The sequence below is a fragment of the Nannobrachium achirus genome, assembly GCF_963921795.1.
Source record: "Nannobrachium achirus genome assembly, chromosome: 4".
NCBI lineage: Eukaryota > Metazoa > Chordata > Actinopteri > Myctophiformes > Myctophidae > Nannobrachium > Nannobrachium achirus.
Genome location: NC_137813.1, coordinates 43,615,611 through 43,639,335, shown reverse-complemented (window position 1 = coordinate 43,639,335; position 23,725 = coordinate 43,615,611). Strand labels below are relative to the sequence as shown.

General features: G+C 41.5%; 1 protein-coding gene across 1 annotated transcript in view; it reads right to left on the bottom strand.

Annotated features, from left to right (window-relative positions):
- Nucleotides 1–23,725, bottom strand: part of baiap3 (BAI1 associated protein 3) — a gene marked incomplete at both ends in the record, with an annotated part of 92,104 nt that overhangs the window by 33,491 nt on the left and 34,888 nt on the right. Inside the window, 11 exons of the mRNA XM_080723631.1 lie at nt 3,951–4,075; nt 5,984–6,101; nt 7,238–7,341; nt 7,813–7,905; nt 8,899–9,006; nt 10,923–11,028; nt 11,937–12,014; nt 12,429–12,473; nt 13,610–13,823; nt 19,421–19,487; nt 21,519–21,578. Coding sequence (XP_080579757.1) covers nt 3,951–4,075; nt 5,984–6,101; nt 7,238–7,341; nt 7,813–7,905; nt 8,899–9,006; nt 10,923–11,028; nt 11,937–12,014; nt 12,429–12,473; nt 13,610–13,823; nt 19,421–19,487; nt 21,519–21,578 — 1,118 coding nt within the window. The remainder of the gene's footprint in view (nt 1–3,950; nt 4,076–5,983; nt 6,102–7,237; nt 7,342–7,812; nt 7,906–8,898; nt 9,007–10,922; nt 11,029–11,936; nt 12,015–12,428; nt 12,474–13,609; nt 13,824–19,420; nt 19,488–21,518; nt 21,579–23,725) is intronic.

The following is a 23,725-nucleotide window of genomic DNA, read 5'->3' as shown; positions in this document are numbered from 1 at the left end:
CCTCCTGGCCCAGCCTCCACCTTTGATCAGTCTGGCTAAGCTCAATATTATACTTGTGATCATGTCTGTTGATTAAGTCATGTGTCAATGTTTTGCTGTTGTTCTGCTATTGTATCCCTATGGGGGTCTTGCTTTAGCCTCGTAAACCAGGCTCCTCCTGCCTTCTGATTGGAGTCTGGTTTACTAGGCTAGTCTTGCTTAACGTTCCCTGATTTTGCTTAGCATGCTCAAAAAGCATGCACAAAATTCAGGGAACATCTCCGAACGCGGAGCCCTTTAATATATAACGCCAAGATGAACTGTATTCCATTTATGCAATAAATGGTTAAATCTACTTTGACGTGAGTGTTCCTGACTAAAATAAGGGCGACCAAATACCCCTTTCAAGTATTTCAAGTGCATTTTTTTCACACTTGTGTCTTGGCTTTAGCAATGGGGACCATGGCTCTTTAAAAAGCACCCCTCTCAGATTTAAACCAGCAAGACAAGATTTACTGTATATTGCATGAATTTGAATACTGTATCTAGGGAATGAGAGAAAGGTGTGCGTGTGTGTGTGTGCGTGCGTGCGTGCGTGCGTGCGTGTGTGCGTGTGTGCGGGCGTGCATGCGTGTACGTGTACTGTACATGTGTTTGTGTGCATGTGCACGCTCGCGTGTCTTTGAGCGATATGAGATCTCTCTTCAAGTGTCAATCTGCGGACCGAGCTGTAAATCTTATTGGAAAAGTCCCAACTGGATATTGACTCTTCCAATCCGGTCTGCTCCAAGGTTAGATGGTGCCCTGGGGGGGGGCAGTCCACACAGAAGGGACACGGCAACAACCAGCTTCAGCAATCATACCTGCTTTTATTAGAAAAATGTCCGTCGTTGAGGCGGAACAGGTTCCTTAAAACCCATTTAGGCCTAGGATTATTGACTACTTTAACCATTGAAAAATAGCAAATATACAAGCTCACAGCGCGGCACCGAGTGCCGCGCTGTGAGCTTGTAGATCTGCTATTTTTGAAAAATCATGATTTTTCTTTGCAAGTCTTTGAATATATCTATTTAAAAGTGAACATTTGTAAATGAAATATTTGCTTCTGGGGGGTCCCTGGAACAACATATTTTGAGATGGCGGTTCGTGGCTAAATACCTGTAATTTTGGGGGTCCTTGACATGAAAAAGTTTGAGAACCACTGATTTAGAGGAAGGATTTAGAAGTCGGGTCAAAGATCGGGTCAAAGATATTCATAGACTTGCACACATTTTCAAGATTTTTCAAAAATAGCAGATCTACAAGCTCGCAGCGCGGCACTCGGTGCCGCGCTGTGAGCTTGTATATCTGCTATTTTCTAAGGTTAAAGCATACAATAATGGTTAAAGTGGTTAAAATCTAGCGCGACTCGGGCGCGTTCCAGGTATTTGAGAGTTAATTGTCCAGTTCCACAGAGAAATCCTGCACAGAACGTGACCTGAGAGAGTGAATACGTGGTCTATTTTTTTCTCCTACTGCTACCGTGGGGGGTGAGAGAGGTCGAGAGAGAGCATGTTTCTGCATGGTCAATGCATTCTCACTTCCAACTCGTCATATTTCCATGATTGGTCATCAGGTTCCCAGTGTTGTTTTTGACAGCATTTTTTTATTTAGTTTTAGTCATGGTCTTTTGAATAAAAATGTATTTTAGTTTTAGTCATAATTTAGTCACCTGAAAGGTTTTAGTTTTAGTCTAATTTTAGGCGACTACATCTACAGTTGATTTAGTCAACTAAAATGTATTTTGGCAGGCCTTGATGGCATCGTAATGACTGATTTTACACTTGGTCGCGTGCTGAAAATAGCCGATCTACAAGCTCTCCACTAGTCCCTCCCTAACATTTTAGTCTAGTTTTTATTTTGTTGACGAAATTGTCAATATATTTAGTCTTAGTTTTAGTCATCACAGCTTAGTTTTTATTTTGTTTTTATTTAGTTTTCGTCAGTGAAAAAAACGCAGTCGACAAACTTTTTTCGTCATAGTTTTAGTCTACAAAATCAACACTGCAGGTTCCTTTGGTGTCGGATGCTGATGCCGACAATGTCCTGTCCGATGATGGACAGTAAGACTACTCCATTTATTTGAGTAGCCTACTGTACTTGGTATCTGTACTTTACTCCAGTATTTGTATTTTGGATACTAATGACTGTCACTCCACTACAGTACAAATGTTGTCCTTTTTGACTCCACTAGATTTCTAGGAAAGGAAACTGTACTGTTAAGCCCTATTTAAAGCTACAAGCTCTCAATGCATCGCATCGAGACATATTTGAGCTTGTAGAAGATATTTTGAATAAAAGCATGTACTTTAACTCGCAGGCCGGGAACAAGTTTGTGTGTACAGTACATGTACAGTATGTAGCAACATATTTGTTTTTGTATTTTTTGAATATTTTAAATTTTTCAGAAAACTTGGGTCAGGCCTAAGTGGGTTAACACAAATTTAACACAAATTTGACAGTGCAATTTTCATTTATAGTTGAATATTTTACCAGGATCTATACTTTGACTCAAGTACAGGGCTTCAGTACTTTGATGGAAGGATAGCCGATTCTCTTATCAGTGAGCAACATGGACACCGCTTAGTCGGCAGGAAGTTGGTTTCACACCGACACGCTCACTTTGGTCAACCTGACGCCATGAGCGCCTGCCTTCTTTTCACATTTAAACTTGGTTTGAATGTTTTTAATGGCAACACTTGTTCAATGTAGAAACAGTGCAAGTACGACTCAGTGTAAGTGATTCACTGATTACCGGGAGCACGGCTCAAAAGAGTTCAATATCAGGAAAAGAACTGCCAGCACTCGCAGAAAATGTGCTTTAGGTACTTTAAAGTCAATTTAGGCAAGGACGAACCACACACACGTCTCGGCGTAAGCCTTCCTCAGTGTGATAATGCCTGATAATAATGATCACACTGAGTTAGGCTTATGCCGAGACGCATGGGTAGCTTTTGCCTGTGCCTATCTTTAATTAAAAGTACCTGAAGGACATTTCTGTGAATGCTGAAAGTTTTTTACCTGATATTGAACACTGCTTTGTTCTCAACTGACTATTGACAGCACATAACCCCCCCACAAAGTATATTTCAGACATTGTGGTAAGTCTATCGAACTAGCCCTACACCTGGACAAAATGAAGCTAAAGGGGTAAACAATGCATTCAAACGTGACACCAACGGGTCCTGATCAAATGTCTGTATGTGACGAGTTGGGAGTGAGGATGTGTTGTTCTGGTATGACAGCATTGGCAATATAGGGTTGGGTATTGAAGTTAGGTTCCAAGTAAGAACATAATCCAAAAGGAATCTGAATCGACAAAATCCTAATCAGTTCAGGGTTCAGTATGTCTCCTATAACTAAAGCATAAATTACATTTAAAGTTTGAAATTATTATTAGGGACAATAAAAACGTTTCAGCTTTGGCTCTATCTCAGGTAGCCTACTACTATCAATACTCAGATAGTAAATGTTAAATACCATTTACTTCAGTCTTATGACATCATTTATTGTTTATACTTAGGCTTTTATCATGTTTCCTGACCTCAATTACACCTTTCAACATTCAGTGTTTTTTCTGTCGTTTTTTGAATAATTAGGCTCAGAAAGGTGAGTTCATTTGTCTCTGGACGTACGCATCATCATCCAGGGGAGGGTGTATCACCTTCGCTGTTACTTTACATTGTGTTTTTTTTGCAAAACCACAGAATGTTGAAAGTTCAGGTTTTTTTTTGGTGTGTAATTGAGGTCAGAAAAAAAAAACTCAAAATAAAAAATAATTACATTTGATGTCATAAGACCTTTAATGGTTAAATGGACGAACATATTTTCCACGAGAATTTTTGGCATAATCAGAATCGGATAAAATAAACGATACCCATCCCTAATCGACAAGAGCATGGCATGATGGCACATGGTGTGAGGTTCTTTACCTTAGCATGAGCTCGTAGCGTGTAATGGCAGCAGGACTGGTGCAGGGGAACACCTGACGCATGTTCTTCATCAGGCTCAGGCAGTGTTCTGTGTACAGCCTGAAACTGTCGGAGAGCTGCCTCTCCTGGACAGAGGGAGGAGGAGCCCTCGGTTATAGCGGTGGTTCTCAACCTTAATTTCAGGCCACGTACAACCCCCCGAAATAATCACATTTTAACTGGGGACCCCAACCACCCTGACGAGCACTAAGAGTTGAGGCATTACATTTTGTATAATACGTTTCTGTTGTGAAAATAGCAGATCTACATGCTCACAACGCCTCGCGTTGCGAGGCGTTGTGAGCATGTAGATCGGCTATTTTCACAATTTCTGCCTCTAATATTTGACAATTTGGCCAATGTTCAATTTGTTGTTTTGGAAGTATAAAAAAGTCCTTAAATTGTCACTTTAGAAATGTGCATATACCCTCTATACACTTAAACTTTATATTGGTTTGTTTACTGTTGAGTGAGAAAACGAAGTTGCACATTAAGGGGCGTCCGGTGGCCTACTGGTCAAGGCGCATACCACATAGGCACTGCCACATAGGCATGGTTGCCGCGGCGTCGCCGGTTCGATTCCACATCCGGACGACGTTTGCTGCGTGTCACTCCCCGTCTCTCTCCCCATTTCCTGTCAGTCTACTGGACCTCCCTTGGTCAATAAAGGCAAAAAGCCCAAAAAAAAAGTAAAAAAAAAAAAGTTGCACATTAAGCTAATCATCTGGGGACCCCCCCCAAAAATAATTTGGGGACCCCAACCTGGGGGTCCCGACCCACAGGTTGAGAACCACTGGGTTATAGCTTGAGGTTACACAGGCTGAGAGACATTTTTGGTCGGACCAAAAACCTTGATGAATGCCAGTGAAGAGCTGAGCTATGATGGGTGAGCTGTTAGTCTGGAGGATGAACAATGTTCATGGATTAAAAGATCTCGGTCGCTCCATTTCTATGAGATTATAGATGTTTATAAGAGGGTCAAATTTGCAATGGAACACATGTTCAGAAGCATCTTCTATTAAATCCAAATGGTTTGCAGATATTTCATAAAAGCTAAGGTTAAATCCTCAATCTTAATCTGTATGTAGAACAGCAAGATCATAGAATTAAGGCCCAAATATATCTTTCTCCATTCAAGTAGATGGTAAGATACAGATAAAAGATATCTGTGACAGATATTTTTTTTTATCAGTATCTTACCATCCCCTTGAATGGAGAAAGATAACTTTTTTTATCTGTTTGTGTCTTTAGAATGATAATAACATCCTATTCTACATATTGTGTTAATTGGTTAGGAAACACAGCGCCAGTGTGGGGGAGTCCTTTCACGCCATTTCACAAATCACAAATTGGGACGGGCCTATAACCAAAACAGAAAATGACATTTCTTTTAGATTTTTTTCTTTAATGCCTGGATGTTTCCTCTCAGGGGCGTCACAAGGGGGGGGGGGGGGGGGGGGGGGGGAGTGGGACTGAGTTACTAGGGCCCAAGGTGGAGGGGCCCTAGTAACTTTAGCTATTGAAAACTAGCAGATATACAAGCTCACAGCGCAGCACCGAGTGCCGTGCTGCGAGACTTGTAGATCTGCTATTTTTGAAAAGTCGTAAAAATGTCTGCAAATCTTTGAATATGTTTTTTTTTTAAGCGAACATTTGTAACTAAAATCTTGCTTCTGGGGGGTCCCTGGAACTAAATATTTTGAGATGGGGTTCCATGGCCAAATACATATCATTTTGGGGGTCCTTCACATGAAAAAGATTGAGCATCACTGATATGGAAACATATGTTTCTTGCACACATTTTGACAATTTTTCAAAAAATAGCAGATCTACAAGCTTGCAGCGCGGCACTCGGTGCCGCGCTGTGAGCTTGTATATCTGCTATTTTTCAATCGTTAACATTCGCAGTGAATCCTTGTACCCAGGGCCCAGAATTTGGTGTGACGCCCCTGTTTCCTCTTATAGGAGAGTCCACGGGCAACAGCACCACCTACCAGGTCTCCCCTGACAGACGGAGGATCCCACTCTGCATCCATGGTCCTCAGCAGGCGCAGCAGCAGGGAGTAGCACAGCCTCTGGCTGCGATGGTGGCTGCTGTAGCACTGCCAACGACTGCACAAGAACCAGGGGTGGGAAAATGTAGTCACTTTTTTTTACTTAAAAGGTATCAATACGGCAATGTAAGAAATCGTCGTTGTCGGGTGGAAACCTTGTATGTCCAAAACCGTTCGTTTTGTATTTATCATATATAAAATGTATTAAACTAGTGAAAACAGCAGATCTACAAGCACACAACGCTTCGCAGTGTGCTTGCGAGGCGTTGTGTGCTTGTGGATCGGCTGTTTTCGCTAGTTTTGTGCGACAGTCTTGTATGATGAAGCAGGGCTTTGCTTTACCAAAAGACGTACACATTTGAAACTTGGAGATACGAGGTTTCTGCCCGACAGTGACGAAATGCTCTGTTAGGGTGCCCTCACACCAAAAAGCCTATGAGAGTGGAATCCGCGTTCCGCCAATGCATTTCAATGATAAGGGAGCATTTTTTGCAGAAATCCTCTGCTGGCATGAAACCGCTTCACTCTCATTGAAATGCATTGGCGGAACGCGGATTCCACTCTCATAGGTATTTTGGTGTGAGGGCACCCTTAGAAGTAAAAGTTCAGAATTCAAAATTTACTTGAGTAAAGGTATAAAGATATTGGGATCAAAATATATTTAAAGTACAAAAGTGGAAAGTGCTCGTTATGCAGAATGTCCCATTTCACAACTTTTCAAATGTATAGATTGTATAAAAATCTTTTGAAAATGGCAGATCTACAAGCCCACGATGCGTTGCATCGTGCCACATCGTGAGCTTGTAGGTCGGCTAATTGTATAGGGCTGAAGTGGTTAAGGTATGTTTTGTAATAATAATCCAAAACAAAAAAGTAATTCGTTACTAAAGTTTGCAAATCATTGTAGTGGAGTAAAAGTACAATATTTGCCTCTGAGATGTAGTGGAGTAGAAGTAAAAGTATTGAACATGGGACATACTCCAGTAAAGTACAAATACCCCAAAACAGTACTGTAAGTAGAATACTTAAGTAAATGTACTTAGTTACTTTCCACCTCTGTGCAAAACACATTTAAACATGACGGGCCTCTCCTGATAACAATACGTTGGCGTTATATATTGTCATAGATTGTAATATACAATTATATAATATTTGTGCAGTAAATTTGATCTTTTCTTTCCGTCCTTTACTCACGTAATTGCCTGCTGCAGGGGTGAGAGATCAGTTTGCACGGCATGATGGGAAAGCACAGTCCACGCCAGAGGACCAACCTGCCCGTTCCAATTATAAGGCTCCCTCTGCAATAAGCCGGTGGTTTATACTGTAGCATTTACACAGGTAACCAGTGATGTTCATTTTCTATAAGAGCATAGGCCTGTCACAATTAATACATAATCATCTAATTGCAATTATTTGACATAATCGCAAATATTTTGTCGAAATCGTCATAATCGTTTTCATGTTGAAAAATGTTCATATATTTTCAAACATTTTGGAAATATTTCCACTATCGTTGTTTAAGTATTACGTTGTCAAATATGTCAGTCATTTCTTTGTATATTTAGGTTATGTGTCATGTCTCCCATGTGCAACTTCAAAGCCTAAAAGCCACACAGAAATGTAATTGCCAACGAGAAAAAACACAAATAAATTGTTAATCGCAATTATTTGAGTGACAATTAATCGTCATGTAAAATGTCATAATGGTGACAGCCCTAGTAACCAGTGATATTCATGTTCTATAAGAGGACAGTAAGGTGGAGCCTCACCTGAACACAAGCATGCTCATACTCCAGAATCTGACTCAACAGTTTCCTGTGAATGGACACCGTCGAGTCTCTCTTGGTCAAGGCTGTGTCTCTCTGGAGGAGAGAAAAAAAATCCAATTGAATAATGTCAATATGTTAACAGGACTATCATATACTGTAAAATGCTCTCTGTTCATTCATGCATTTGTAAAGAAGAGTACAGATTTACGTTACTGTATGTGCAAGTGTACATTTACTGTAAGTGTACATGTGTACACTTTCAGAGATAAAGGAAGGATTAAATGAGGCCCGCTGGCCTTGTGGTCTAGGCGCATACCACATACTAGGCTATGATGCCTGCTGGTGTCACCGGTTCGATTCCCGATCCAGACGACCTTTGCCACATGTCATTACCCATCTCTCTCCCCATTTCCTGTCAGTCTACTGTGTCCTATCAAATAAAGGCTTAAAAAAAGCCCCAAAAACAAATCTTTAAAATAGGCAAAGAAGTCTAGGGATAAGGGGTAAGACATGGACGAAAACATAGATCTTTCCCAGGCATGTTTTTTACATAGCTGATCTACAAGCTCACAAGGCATCACATAAACTGCATGTTCCTCATTTTGATGGTGACCCCCTGGAACTCCCTCAAGGGGGTGCCCGGACAATGAGAACCAGTAGTGTACTGCAGTGGTTCTCAACCTTTTCAGGCCGAGACCCCCGAAATAATCATATTTTAACTGGGGACCCCCCCATCCTGACGAGCAATAAGAGATGAGGCATTACATTTTGTATAACACGGTTCTACGCGTGGCGTTGTGAGCATGTAGATCGGCTATGGTCACAATTTCTGCCTCTAATATTTGGGCAATGTTTAATTTGTCATTTTAGAGGTATTAAAAAGTCCTTAAAATGTCACTTTAAAAACGTGCATATACATTTAAACTTTATGTTGGTTCGTCGTTTACTGTTGAACGAGAAAGCAATGCACATGAAGTTAATCATCTGGGGACGCCCCAAAATAATTTGGGAACCCCCCTGGGTCCCAACCCACAGGTTGAGAAGCAGTGGTGTACTGCATTTGAAGCACAGTGATACAGTACAAACCTGGCTGGTGAAGACTTTGATGATCAGGTGGCATTCTCCTTGTACTTTGGATGCGCTGGATCTGGGCTCCAGCTTAAACCACTTGTCATAGCCTCCCACCGGGATCTCCTGCAAGGACCCAGCACAGCAGAACAGCTCAGTTAGGCTTCATTGAGCAACAACATGGTCATACTGTATGACAGTATGAGCACAAAATGGGTCTTTAGAGCAATCGAGAAAAGCTTCCCTGGTTTTGACAGTCTACCTGGGGGCTGCTTCCAGGCGCGTCACGCCCATTCATTGTGAGTACGACGGGACACCCCCACTTTCATAAAACCGTGATCTCATCCCCCTCACCTTTTTGGCCGGCCGGGGTGCTTTTTTTTATTTTTTCCCTCCCCTGCGCTGCAAACGCGTAGTAGGGGCTATGGCTACTTATATTTCCAGGACAATTTCAAAATAAACATGTTGAATGATCGATTGTATATGAAAAAAATAAAATAAAGACTCTTGTTTTGAAATACGCTTCTGTGCAGAGAGGAAATGGCTTTCATAGGAAGTCCCTTTACCTCTCTGTCTTCCGTAGACTCATGGTGAAATGAACAACACACTACAGGCATAAAGGAATAACATCAAGACAAGACCATGTAGGCTATAAAGGCATTAAACATCGTCCTCTGCTCCTCTCATCCTAACTCAAGACTTGGTGAGTCAGAGTAATGATGATGGAATGGATGCTAATGCTATGCTGCCTGCTGGCTAATGTACACTGTTGCAGTGTTGTGGGCTAGTGGCTACGTGAACCAGAACCACTGTTTCCTAACACTGGGGTCTGGATCGATGCGTGCAAGTTGCTGTAGTAGTAGACAGTGGTGTAAAATTATGTAGATTAACTGAAAAGCTTTTGGAACTGAATGATTATATGATACTGGTGTTGTCTGTCTGTTGGAGTGTTGGTACCAAGAAGTCCATCTACTATAACTATATAGACTATCTTGCTGGCTGGTGCTTGTGGAGAGAGGCAAAGGGAAAGTGTAGTGTGCCGTTCCCGATTGTTTAGCAAAAAAATAAACTGCGGAAACCTTTATTGTTTATGTCGGACTTCTGCGTTGTTTGCGGCGTGAGTTTCGGTGCTATAATCAAATGGTTTGCGGATTCGGAATCACAAGAATCTTAGCTTTAAAATGGTATACAGCTTGCAAAGAAATAAACTGCGGAAACCCGAATAAAACGCGATCAAATCCGCGAAAAAACGCCATTTTTCGCGCGCGCGCTGTGCGCGCACGAGACGTGCACGCGCGCGACCCCCCCCCATGTCAACCCCCCCACTCTCTAAGAGGCTCTGACGCCTCTGGCTGCTTCACAATCTATCCAAATAGCATTTAGAGCTGCAAGCCTGCAACAGTAAATCAAACTAATCAATTCAATCAATTAGAAAATAAAACCCACAATGATCTTCTAATTAACACCAGTGACTATTCAACGGCCTCTGGAAAAAACAACTTTTCAGTTTCTTGTCACTTTTTTGAGCGGTGCTAGCCGCTTCAATATATCGTCGTTGTCGGGTGGAAACCTTGTACGTCTAAAACCGTTTGTTTTGTATTTACTAGTTTAAATCATTTTTAAAATGATTTAAACTAGTGAAAACAGCTGATCTACAAGCACACAGCACCTCGCGGTGCGAGGCATTGTGTGCTTGTAGATCAGCTGTTTTCACTACTTTTGTGCGATGGCCATATGATGAAGCAGTGCTTTACTTTGCGAAAAAAAAATCAAATTTGAAACTTGGAGATACAGTACGAGGTTTGCGCCCGACAGTGACGATACGTGACGTGTGACTTTGTGTGTCCGTATGTCCATGAAAATTCAACAGCCCATCGAATACTTAAGTTATTATGTATGTTATATGTTACATGAATAAAATCGTAGTGTTTCGCCAATTATTTGAAGGGCCACTTGCAATATCCCTGCAGCCCATCAGTGGGCCGGGGCCCACAGGTTGAGGATCGCAGGTTCAGAGGTACAACTCAATTACGCAGACTCACATTTAGAGGGATGTTGATACAGCCAAGGAAGTCATCTGCATTCTCCTCAGATCCCGATGAGGCAGATCCATTGGACCGCACGGATTTCGCTATCTGCTTAAAATACCTACACAAATAAACCAATGGACGAACAGGGCAAACGTTTCATTCTGAGTTACATGAAACCTGGCGTCCCTATTTTGCGGGTGAACATTTGTCAAAAATTGTCGATCTACAAGGGAGCATGTAGGTTTTTGTAGGTTTTTCATGTTAAATGTGTGTTTTCAAATATTTACCACTTAAACTCTCAATACTTTGTAAACGTGACTTTTAGCATGGCTGATTATTTAGAGGCTGACAAGCTCGTAGCTTGTAGATCTGCTATTTTCAGCTAATGTGCCCCCAGAATAGGGATGCAAGGGTTCCCACACAAAGATTTTGGCAGTATCCCTGAGTACCTCCTAGGGGTCCCGGACCCCCTGTTGCAGACGAAAAGTATAGAGCTCTGGGGGACCTCGGTCAACTAAGCATACAGTACTGTATATGGGTTTAGATAGGGATTAAAGACTTTCCCAATCCGTCCTACAACTAATTCTCTATTCATTTAAAAATGCTGGTTTAAAAGTCTTTGAGTTGCTCAATTCTTTATAATTTATCATATTTAGGTCTTGAGAATTAAGAGTTACGTGGATAGTGTGTAATTAGAGTAGAAGAATAAGAGAGTAAACTTTATTTTAAGGCTGTGATTCAAAGTTCTTCAGATAAATCAGGTAGCAGATGGAAAAGCTGTTCTCTCTTAGCAACTTCCCTTCAGGAACGTGGAAAGTGTATTAGATGTTGCTGTTTTGTTGGCCCTTCAATTTTTTATGAGGGATGTTTTGCCCTGGAAATTGTCGGAGACAATTAGGTAGACTAATTAATGTGTTTGAGAGGAAGACTAGGCAGTCGCATTAAATATGAATAAATATAATATATAACCTTCTTGGTTTAAGTGGTTAATGCAAAAGATGGATTACATGATACTGTAGTTTTTACCTGCCCATTCCTCGAAGTCCACTGATCTCATTGAGTTTTTTGCAGGCCTCGGCCACAGAGACATCATCGTCATGATCCCTGAGGAATGAAGGACAAAATAGAGGTTATCAATCATACAGCATAAGGGAACCAATAGACTGTAAAAATGTGTACTGACTGACTGACTGACTGACTGACTGACTGACTGACTGACTGACTGACTGACTGGCACAGACAGACAGACCTTCGGTCACAATTATAACAAGCATCTATCCAAAAATAGGCAACGAGAATGGATAGAACAAATGAGGATTGTTATAAGTGAGGTAGAGTCTTCAAACCAAACCAATTTGGCTCAGAAGGATGTTACTAAGTGATCCACAATCAAAGAAACATATTTAAATATTAAATCCAAACACAGGTTTGGGTGTAGATTAACCATTCACAGTGACTCAGTCCAGCTGAGTCACCACAGTACAGAGTTTTGAGTTTATTAATGTGTTATAATCTTACCATATGTCAAGGTGTAAGAGATCACTGTGGACGTCGTCGATGTCACTAAAACAAGAGCACAATGGTACAAAATACAAATTCCATAGATTAAACAAAAACGAGCAAAACGAGTTGAAGTTAAAATGGGTTTATAGGAAAGGTGCAGATAAAATGAATATCAAATATGTAAATACTGAATCAAGGAACTTGAAGACTGTATGGGGTGAACACAAGAGCCTGAGTAGACGTTAAATGACCCCAAACATTTTTCAAAGTGAAATATCCCTCTAAGGCCTATTTCATACTTTAAAATAAATTGCAAAAATCGTCGATATATATATATATATATATATATATATATATATATATATATATGATATAGATATATATATATATATATATAGATATATAGATATAGATATATATGTTACAGTATGTTCAAGAAACCAGTAAAAGTTGTCAAGGAGCACTCGTTTTGACGTTCACCACACACTAATCACCACCAGATGGCGACGTCAGCCACTGCTCTGCCATTCACCAGAGTGTATATAAGAGAGTTACGTCACGCTTTGAACTCGCCGCAGACCGGAAGTGTTTACTCTTTATTTACTAGCCTAGCCTAGCCTAGCCTAGCCTAGCCTAGCCTAGCCATTAGCTCCATTGTAGTCACTTGGACAGGGCGTTTAACGTGCGCTTGCCCAGGCCTTACGGCCTGGGCATAAATATAACGATTGCATTCACCACGGCTTCGTAACTCGCGCGGCCGGCCCTGGCCCGCTCTTCGCGGCCACTCGCGCCTGCGGCGCTCGGGGGCGAAGAGCAGGACCAAGGTCCGCTGGCCTTCGCGCCGCTTGGGGCTTCGTGGACCCAGGGGGGCCTCGTAACTCGTTTGGGCTTCGTGGATACAGGGGGGCTTCGGTAGCCGCTCGCAGTGTCGTGGACAATAGAGCGGCGCACCGCCTGGAGTACGTTGTTGTGGCGACCGCTTGCTCCGCCCCGTGCCGCACCACGAGTGCTCCGCGTCTCGAATGTGCTGTTTCTCTAATATACATATAGTATATAATATAGATATAGATATATTATTGTTACAATACAATATTATCATCACAAAGTCAATATCGAGGTATTTGGTGAAAATATTGTCAAGTATAATTCCGCCCATATTACCCAGCCCCTACAGTCAAAATAGTGCTACTACTTACAAGACAAAGTGTTCATCCCACACTGGATTGAGCGTCTCTGGTTTGACCTCCGTGGCCTGAATACAGCGGGCAGGCAGAACCTCCTTGGTGCTGGAGCGTTTCTCCAGCTTGTCCTTTCTCTTCCTGAAGCTAAACTTCCTCTCTTTCTTCTCCTCCGTCTCCCTGGGACTCTGGCCCAGCAGGATTCCCAGCATGCAGTAGGGGTCACTGTACCCTGATGAAGGCCGCGGGGCATGCAGATAAAGGTTACCGTGTGCTAGGGCAGGGGTTCCCAAACTTTTTTGTCTCAGGGCACCCCATGAATATTTTTTTCATCTGAGGCACCCCTACATTATAATTTTCACTCCCAGCACCTTATATTTATAGCTTATCGTCGTTGTCGGGTGGAAACCTTGTATGTCAAAAACCGTTCGTTTTGTATTTATCATCTGTAAAATGTACTAAACTAGCGAAAACAGCAGATCTACAAGCACACAACGGGCGTTGTGTGCATGTAGATCGGCTGTTTTCACTAGTTTTGTGCGACAGTCTTGTATGATGAAGCAGGGCTTTGCTTTACCAAAAGACGTACACATTTGAAACTTGGAGATACAAGGTTTCTGCCCGACAGTGACGATATTTTAGTGATTATGTTGCGAGGAAAACGTTGAGATAATAGCCATTTTGGTTAGAACTGACTGAAAATAACTTCTTACTTCAAGTTTAAAATGATACTAAATATTTTTTCAAGTGTCCAAATAAATTCCAAATATTATCAAATTATCTCGCAGCACCCCTGGACTGCCGTCGCGGCACCCCAGGGTGCCTCGTCACCCACTTTGAAAACCCCTGTGCTAGGGCATTAACGACTTGTGATTTTTGCAAGTCGACCCGACTCTGTAAAAAGTTGAGTTGAAGTCGACTTTATCTTTTGATGACGTCATCACATCACACACGACCCCCCAATTATTTTGGGGGGTCCCCAGATGAATAACTTAATGTGCAACATTGTTTTCTCAACTCAACTATAAAAAGTTTAAGTATATAGAGGGTATCTTCACATTTCTAAAGTGCCAATTTAAGGGCTTTTTAATACCTCTAAAATGACAAATTAACACATTGGCCGCCATTTTAACATTGACTGTATGGCTCTCCTGCCATTTTGTTTAATAAAAAAAATTATATATTTTTTTTATATTGACATTTTCCCTAAATTCTGTGTTCGCTCGACAATGTCATACAGTACCTGAAATGAAAGAGGACAACCTCTAGTCTCACAAAAAAAATAAAAAAAAATAAAAAAGGCTTTTTTATTCTATAGTTGTAGCCATCTCAAAATAGCAATTTTTTACCAAAATCCAGCTATAATTGAAAGAACTGGAGATATTGACCTTTTTGTGATTGATGGCTTTTCGAGTGAATAACTCAGTTGATATTTGTATTTATGGCGTCAGGCACTTATCAGATAAGTGTACTAGTGTAATAAGTGTAATTGTGTAATAGGGCAATAACTGGAATAGTGTAATAGGGCTGTAATAGGTCACCTCTTGCCCTTAGGGCGTCTTACTGACTTCACACAAATAGAAATAAGCTTTTATCTTTTATTCAACATTCAAGTGTTTTATTTTGCACAGATCACATTTTGATCTGTGCACACACACAGATCAAACTATATAATATAACTTATATAACTTTATATAAGGCCTATGTGTATAACTGTAAATATGTTCCACACATTCAACTGTTTTTATTTTATTTGTGGCACTTGCTTTGGCGATGTAAACATTATGTTTTCTCATGCCAATAAAGAATGAATCTATCTCATGCTGTTGATGTGCGCTAACTACTGTAGCTGGCCTGGTAGAGAACTGATAGGCTTGTTGCTGATCCGGCCTGGGTCTATACCGGATGCGGAAACGTTTCTTGCATGCATGTGAGTGTTACATAACCGGATACAGTAGGCGGGCTTTAGAACGGAACAGACTGCAGCGATCACACATGCCCAGTGGTGATACTTCTCCAGGCGGGGGCGTTTCCTTCCTTCAGGCTGCTGCAAGCACAGTTTAGGTTTGGATGGAAACAACAACAACACACTTACTGACAATGATGATCGTTGTGTTTGCGTGTCTTCCTCGTTGGATTCCACTCGTCGCGACGCGTTGTAGATCTGCTATTTTCACTACTTTTTTTTTGTTACACCGCTGGGAGTTTGGACGCGACCCTCGTGAGAACTGGAATATAATACACCTAGAACTCCTGCTCCCATCAGGCTCCATGGTCGCGCTTGGATGCGAGGCGTTGTGTGCTTGCAGATCTGCTATTTTCACCAGTTTTGTTACATACCGATGGAAGTTGTATGGACGCGACGTGTTGCTTTTCTTCAGACCACGGAGAATAATGGTCGCCTGACTGAAGACTCCGCCGGGGGGCTTGAAGATCGTCGCGACGCGTTGTAGATCTGCTATTTTCACTACTTTTTTTTGTTACACCGCTGGGAGTTTGGACGCGACCCTTTCGTGACAACTGGAATATAATACACCTAGAACTCCTCCTCCCATCAGGCTCCATGGTCGCGCTTGGATGCGAGGCGTTGTGTGCTTGCAGATCTGCTATTTTCACCAGTTTTGTTACATACCGATGGAAGTTATATGGACGCGACGCGTTGCTTTTCTTCAAACCGAGAACAATGGACGCCTGATTGAGAACTCCGCCGGGGGGAATATTTTCTCCTCTCCACTCCCGTAGCAGGGCTTGAAGATCGTTTGTTGGTCGAGTGGACCGGCCGACGGCGCTGCATCTTGTCCAGTAGGTGATGTATGTGTTGTTTGTAACCGCCTCACCAGGCTTTCTATGTGTTTTGTAGTCGGTTGTTTGGTTCAGAGAGGCTGAGGATCTGTTCGGTGTCGGACCAAATGCTGGGCCCTGGGTAGAGCTAGGCCCTGGGTACAAGGATTCACTGCGGGCCCCCCATGAATTTTCTTCATAGGGTGATTTCAAAAATAGATATATACAAGCTCACAGCATGGCACCGAGTGTCGCGCTACAAGCTTGTAGATCTGCTATTTTTCAATAGCAAAAGTATAAAATAATGAAGCCCATTCCACCTTGGGCCCTAGTAACTCAGACTCAGTCCCACTTTTCCCTTGTGACGCTCCTGCTCTGATCTTGTTGTCTGGCTGGGACATAATATTTTGTCGTGGAGACTTTGGGGGTTATGAAGCTGTGTGTTCTGTTGGCCCATGTGGCAGGTTATGGCTTTCCAAGTGAACATTTTACTGGATTTTGTTTGATTTGTGCAAAATGGTCTCAGATCCAGCTGCTCCGTCGCTTCTGCTAGCCCCTGCACCAGGGACCAGGCATGTACACACATAGACATCAAAGGGGGCTTGAGCCCCTGCCCCATACCATAACTAAAAGAATTGTCCACCAAAAGGCCCCTTTAGAAATGTCAGCCCCTGCCTCTCTAAATATTCTCTGCACATCCCTGCCCCACATCCCTCTACATGCGTGTGTCCAGTGTGCCGCTGATTGCACTCTGCGGGCTGCCGGCTGCCACGCTAAATGCATTCACTGTGGTTTATTGAGAGTTTTATTCATTTTTATTGAGATTTATACATTATTACACTCTTGTTTTCACTTTGATGAGTGATATTGTTGGTTCCCTTTATGACAGAAGGCTCAAACTTTGTCACGGGCTGGGGAAGAGTGTAATTAAACATTACATTATATAAAAGCAAATTCTCGGGACTATCGGGCCTGGCGGGGAACGACATTGGGATTTTCTCGGGACTATCGGGGGAGACGGGGAATGAGTTAAACATTGTCCAAATTGTCAAATATTAGAGACAGAAATTGTGAAAATAGCCGATCTACATGCTCACAACGCCTCGCATCGTGAGGCGTTGTGAGCATGTAGATCTGCTATTTTCACAATAGACCCATGTTATACCAAATGTAATGTAGCACTGTAATATTGGATCATTCCGTCCTTGACAACAAGCAATCCTACTGTTTGAATGCTGTACAGACGACACATGGAGCAAAAATGATAGAAAAAAAAAATACAAGAGATTATTTTTTCAACGTCGACTTTCTCTGGTGGGAGTCGACTTGTGTAATGAAGTCGACTCAGTCGACTTGTCGACTTTTTCGTTAATGCCCTACTGTGTGCACTAAAATGTCTGAGTTGAATTCATGTTCATTTGTATTTTATATTATATGTATATTTAACCACCCTCAATACCAAGTAAACTTGACCTTTGGCTACGTGTACTTGGTTCGCTTTTTTTCCCTCTGTCTACTCCAAACATTTTTTGTTTTTTTCTTTTGCTATAAAAATAGCCGATCCACAAGCTCTCAAATTCTCCTCAGGATTGGGATGCTTACCGTTCAAGTGGTTAATGTAAAAAGGAAGTTCCTATAACACAAAGATTTGGCAGCCACCCTGTAGTAACTCTAAGGACGCCCTAGGGGTTGAAGACCCCTGATTTAGAACATAATAATGTACTGTAGGAATGAGTGTTGAATGCCCCATAAACCATGGTATTCCTATTTTCGGCATTTCATCAGAGGTGACAATTCTCAAAGACTTTCACAACACATCATTATGTGATGCATTGTGAGCTTGTAGATCAGCTATTTTTGCTATAAAGATTTAAACATTTCTCAACCAAAAAAAAAAAAAAAAAGTAATGGAAAAAATAGCAGCTCTACAAGCCTGTAGATCTGGGTCTCTTTTTTCGTACAAATCCGGAATTTGGTGGTTTAGTATTTAGGAAGGTGCGTTCCTGTGCAAAAGTTGCTATTTTGGACATCTCCTTAGCCCTAAGAACACTAGCGCTACCCGTTACATTATGCATAGGTGTAGTTTGGGCATTACCATAATATAACCAATCACTGTGCCAGATGCCATTTCACAAATTTGGCATAACGGGTGGTTTTAGAATCCTTTATGTGCTTTCCCAAACCTTGGTGGCCAAAATAGACATTTTAGGTAAAGTGCAACAACACGCCCACGGCCACAACTCCATGTGCAAATAACGGCGTCGGCATTAACATAGCGGGAATAGCGCCCCCAAAATACTGTTTAGGGACAGAGCAAGTTGACTTGCCCGCAATTTGCAGCAAGTCAGCTTGCCTTAGAATTGCGGGTAAAGCAGGGACAAAATTAGGGCCCTAGTGTCCCTATCCTATGCATAATAATAGGTGAACATTCTGCAAAAATAGGTGAATACTCTTCAAAGAAATAGCTGATCCACAAGTTCACATCATGACATGTTGTATTTAACCTTGTAGATTGGCAATTTTTGCAAAGATTTTTGCAGATTTTCATCGATTTCATAGATAGATTCAAAGACTTGTTTGACAGCACTGTCATCTGTCTGTGTTGGATTCATGTTAATGTGTATTTTCAGACATTTGACCACTTAGATTGTCAATATTTTTGTAAACGTGTCCTTTCACTCTGTACTTGGTCTGCTCTTTTTTACCTCTACACCAAACCTATTTGCAGAAAATAGCTGATCTACAAGCTCTCAACACCTTTCAGCGCAAGGCGTTGAGAGCTTGTAGATCGGCTATTTTTGGCTAAAGTTCTCCTTGGAATAGGGATGCGAGGGTTCAAGTTGTTAATTTAAAATAATTATCCTATCACACAAGGATTTGGCGGCCCCCCCTGTAGTAACTCTAAGGACCCCCTAGGGGTCCCAGACCCCCTGTTGACCTCTGGAGGGTATGAAGTATATAGTGTAGGGTTTAAATGATTAAAGAAGCACTTTTTCATGCAGATTGTTTTGCTTTGGTAAACATTCAGTAGGTGAAGAAATGGCTCACCGTTGGCGTCCTTGGCCATTAGATTCTTTGCTTTCATGACAGACACCCTCATGGAGAAACTGGCTCGCTGCAAAACATGCAAAACATCTATGAGTCGATATACAGTCAAGTGAGTCAATACACAATGCCTTATTTCAGGGGTCTTCAACGTTTTCAGGCCAAGGACCCCTTAGTTGAGAGAGAGATGAAGCAGGGACCCCCACAACCTAATCATATAGTTGCATTGTTTGACAGCACAATCGTCTTATGTATTTTGGATTCATGTCAATTTGTTTTTTCAGATATTTAACCACTTGAACCGTCAATACATAATAAACTTGACCTTTCACTCTGTACTTATCGTCTCTTTTTCCCCTCTACACCAAAGCTATTTGCCAAAAATAGCCGATCTACAAGCTCACAACGCCTCGCGGTATTTTTGGCTAAAGTTCTCTGAATATGGACGCTATAGGGTTCAAGTGGTTAATATAAAAAAGGAGGAAAAAATGTTTCTATCACACAAAGATTTCAAGGTCCCCCTGTAGTAACTCTGACGAACCCCTAGGGGTCCCGGACCCCCTGTTGAAGACCCCTGCCTTATTTATAGCCTACTAGTAATAATACAGTAATAATGTCTGAAATGATTTATACTTGTGAGTCAATACATAATGGCTGTTCTATTATGATTGAGCCAATAATGCCTGATGTTATACCTAATTTTAACTTAATTTATATATTGTGTCATGCACCAAAAAAACACCCACAATGTAGCATTTATACACAAACACTTGTTGATATTATCAAAATATCAGCACATAGTCAACTGCAGAATAACAACAAGTGCCTTCACGGTAGAAAGGTAGACAGAGCGCACACATGCAGTGGCAGCTGAGGGACCAAAACATTCAGGGGAGCATTTAAATGGCATCATTTAGTTTTGGTTTGGCAGACAGACGTTTTGAAGGACGCTGGCAAATGGGTCCCAGCATTTAAATTGCCACAGAATGAAATGTTAAATGCCTGTGCCAGTCAAGTAAAAGACCAAAAACAACAACAACAACAAAACATAATGGGACTGCTTCATGTCTCTGCCCCCACTTTCCATCCATGGCTTCACCTTCAGTGTTGTCATCAATACTGCTTTAACCGAGTGCTCTGAATAGATATCATTGACTCACTACTGGGGATCGACACAATTTGTTCATGTTTACAACCGAAGAGTACATTTTGAAATGTTATGAAAAACAGTAATCTTCCCAACTGCAAATTCTTCGCTACTTTCATCAAGGAGATGTGATAGCCCCCCAACCCTGGTCAAAAGGCTATAGGGTTTAAAATGTTTAAAACATACAATCATTATTTTAAATTGCATGATATCCTTTAAGTTTAAATTGTCGCTCTTTTCAAATGGTGGCCCTATCAAATTTAGATATATATTTTTTCAGTACAGCAAATAGATACTGTATGTCCTGATTAAGACTAGATAGCAGTGTGATGGCATGGCATATTAATGCTTTAACCAGTGAAAAATAGCAGATATACAAGTTCACAGCGCGGCGAGTGCCGCGCTGCGAGCTTGTAGATCTGCTATTTTTGAAAAAGTCGTGAAAATGTGTGCAAATCTTTGAATATATGTATTTTTAAGCGAACGTTTGTAACTAAAATTTTGCTTCTGTGTGGTCCCTGGAACTAAATATTTTGAGATGGGGGTCCGTGGCCAAATAAATATCATTTTGGGGGTCCTTCACATGAAAAGGTTTGAGAACCGCTGACATAGTAGTCTCTCAAGAACAGACTAACTGAGCTCCAGTTAAGTGAAAAGGAGCTTTTCTTTGCCGATGGCCGGCCAGATTGCTAACATAGAAACATATAGGTTTTGCAAAAAAAACATAGGATTCAAAAGACACTTATAGAATCGGGTCAAAATTCTAATTTTCACGATTTTTCAAAAATAGCAGATCTACAAGCTCGCAGCGCGACACTCAGTGCCGCGCTGTGAGCTTGTATATCTGCTATTTTTTTAATAGTTAAAGCATAAAATAATGATACACAATAATGTGTACCCGTTCTGAATGGGTTAAACAGAGGAAATGAGTGAGGGTGGAACAAAGCATCTCACCTTGGATTCTTGGACTCTCTGTAGAATGATGTCATGCTCTTCCTGTCCCATATCAAACACCTAGTAAAAGAGCAACACAATGAAAAGGTTAGCAAAGCTTTTTGTTACAAAGCATCTTGTACTTGGTAATATCTTATATGTACTGTAGCCTAACTACAGTATGAGTAAATATACCACAATTAAACGTCTGAAAGTCACTATTCACGAGTAAATCACAGCTCAATATTTGGAACACTGACTGACCTGGTCCTCTATGATTATTTCTGAGTGTGAATGCTTCTATTCATAAAACAGATCTTAATAAAAGGCAGATCAATGTCAAAGCACTTTTGAACTGCGCACACCACTCTGCACCCCAGTGCTTTTAACATATTATAGTTCTGGTTGCCATACAAGACTGTTTAAAGAGCTAGTAAGGTCAATAGTGTATCTTTTCCTATACTCACTCACTCATTCACTGGCACACCTGCAGCTGATTCCCCAATCCCCGCTTGCTGCAGCCCTACTGCTTTAAAAGCCAACATGGCATTACGTCGCTAGACACAGACCCAGCAACAGCCTTGGTCCCACTGTTATTTGTTAGTCTAGACACCCAGCCTTTTCTTTCAGTAACTGTATTGTGGGCTCGCTGAAAGCGAGAACACTATGTTATCTTCATTATTTATCTATCAAGTTCTCTTCAAAAATGACGTAACCTATTACGTCAAGTTCACCTCGACAGTACAAAGGCAGGGCCCTTAGCCAATGAGGTGCAGCCAAAAGGTAGATCTTTATGCCCATACATGGTGTTACATGCGAGCCCACACTGTTTCGTAGGAACAGTATTTCTAGTTTAAGTTTGTTGTTTTAGTTTGGCCATGGCAATGGCCGGTAGTTTTACATTTCTTTTCAGTAAGATTCTAGTTGGAGTTAAGATTTTTAGGGATCTCGTTATACTTCAGTCCAGGGACGTGCTGACCATTGGGAAAAGCGGGACAACTCCCGAACGGCCGGTTCATTCCCGACCGGTCCAGGCCGGCCATTAGGAAAAAATTAACAATAAAATGTCGGCCTTCGTTCCATTTTTGGGGCTGTGCGGCCAACAAAGTCGGGCAGAAACCTTGTATCTCCAAGTTTCAAATTTGTAATTTTTTTTCGCAAAGCAAAGCCCTGCTTCATCATACAAGGCTGTTGCACAAAAGTAGTGAAAACAGCAAATCTACAAGCACACAACGCCTCGCGGTGCGAGGCGTTGTGTGCTTGTAGATCGGCTGTTTTCACTAGTTTAAATCATTTTTAAAATGATAAATACAAAACAAACGGTTTTGGACATATAAGGTTTCCACCCGACAACGACGAAATATAACTAAAAAATAATAAAAATGAGGGCCTCTCCAACTCTTTTTCCCGGGCAGAATCAGGGGCCCAGCACGTCCCTGCTTCAGTCCATCACTATCAGTGATGGGACCAGTGACATATCTGTAGATTTCACAGTTATGTGAGTTTTCTTGTGCACACTGTTTAACAGGTACATACATGATAGAGAAGAGAGCAGTGAGCTTTAAGATACGACTGTTAAGAAAGCCTGTACTACCGGTAGGTGTACTAGAGTGGAGGATTTGAGATGATTAATTTTCACCTTTGAGGTTTGTTACATAGAAAGTCTAAAATCCACCTGCAGAGAGGATTTTCCACCACCTTGGCTTTGCAGCTTAGACACCAGATTTGAGGGGCCTGGACTTGTTTTTTAATCTATCTATAAATTAGGGAAAATCTATGTCTGCGTGCGTATGTGTCTGCACTGACGTCATCCAATGGGAAAACCCTTGAAAAGAAACATGGTGACATCATCCAATGGGAAAACCAGTAGCCAATCAGAGAGGGGTAAGACAGACAGTGGTGAACCATCCGTATCTCCCAAGGTCGGAATGTCAACAAACATGAGAGGGAGGCCTAATGAGGAAGATTCTTTTTCAATGTCTCCTTGAAAATCCCAGAAAAGGTAGAACATTGTGACAGGGGTGATACAGAAATCCTGAGAAAGATATGATTAGCTAAGGATAAATAAAGCACGTCATAAGTCTCTCAGGAAACAAGAAACAAAGGAGGCAAAGGAACTACGAAAGAAAAATAATTCTAAACACACTGCCATGATGAGGAAAAAAGAAACCGACGGGGTTAGAGCATCACGACAGTTAAAGAACTCTATACAGAGAGAACAACGAGGT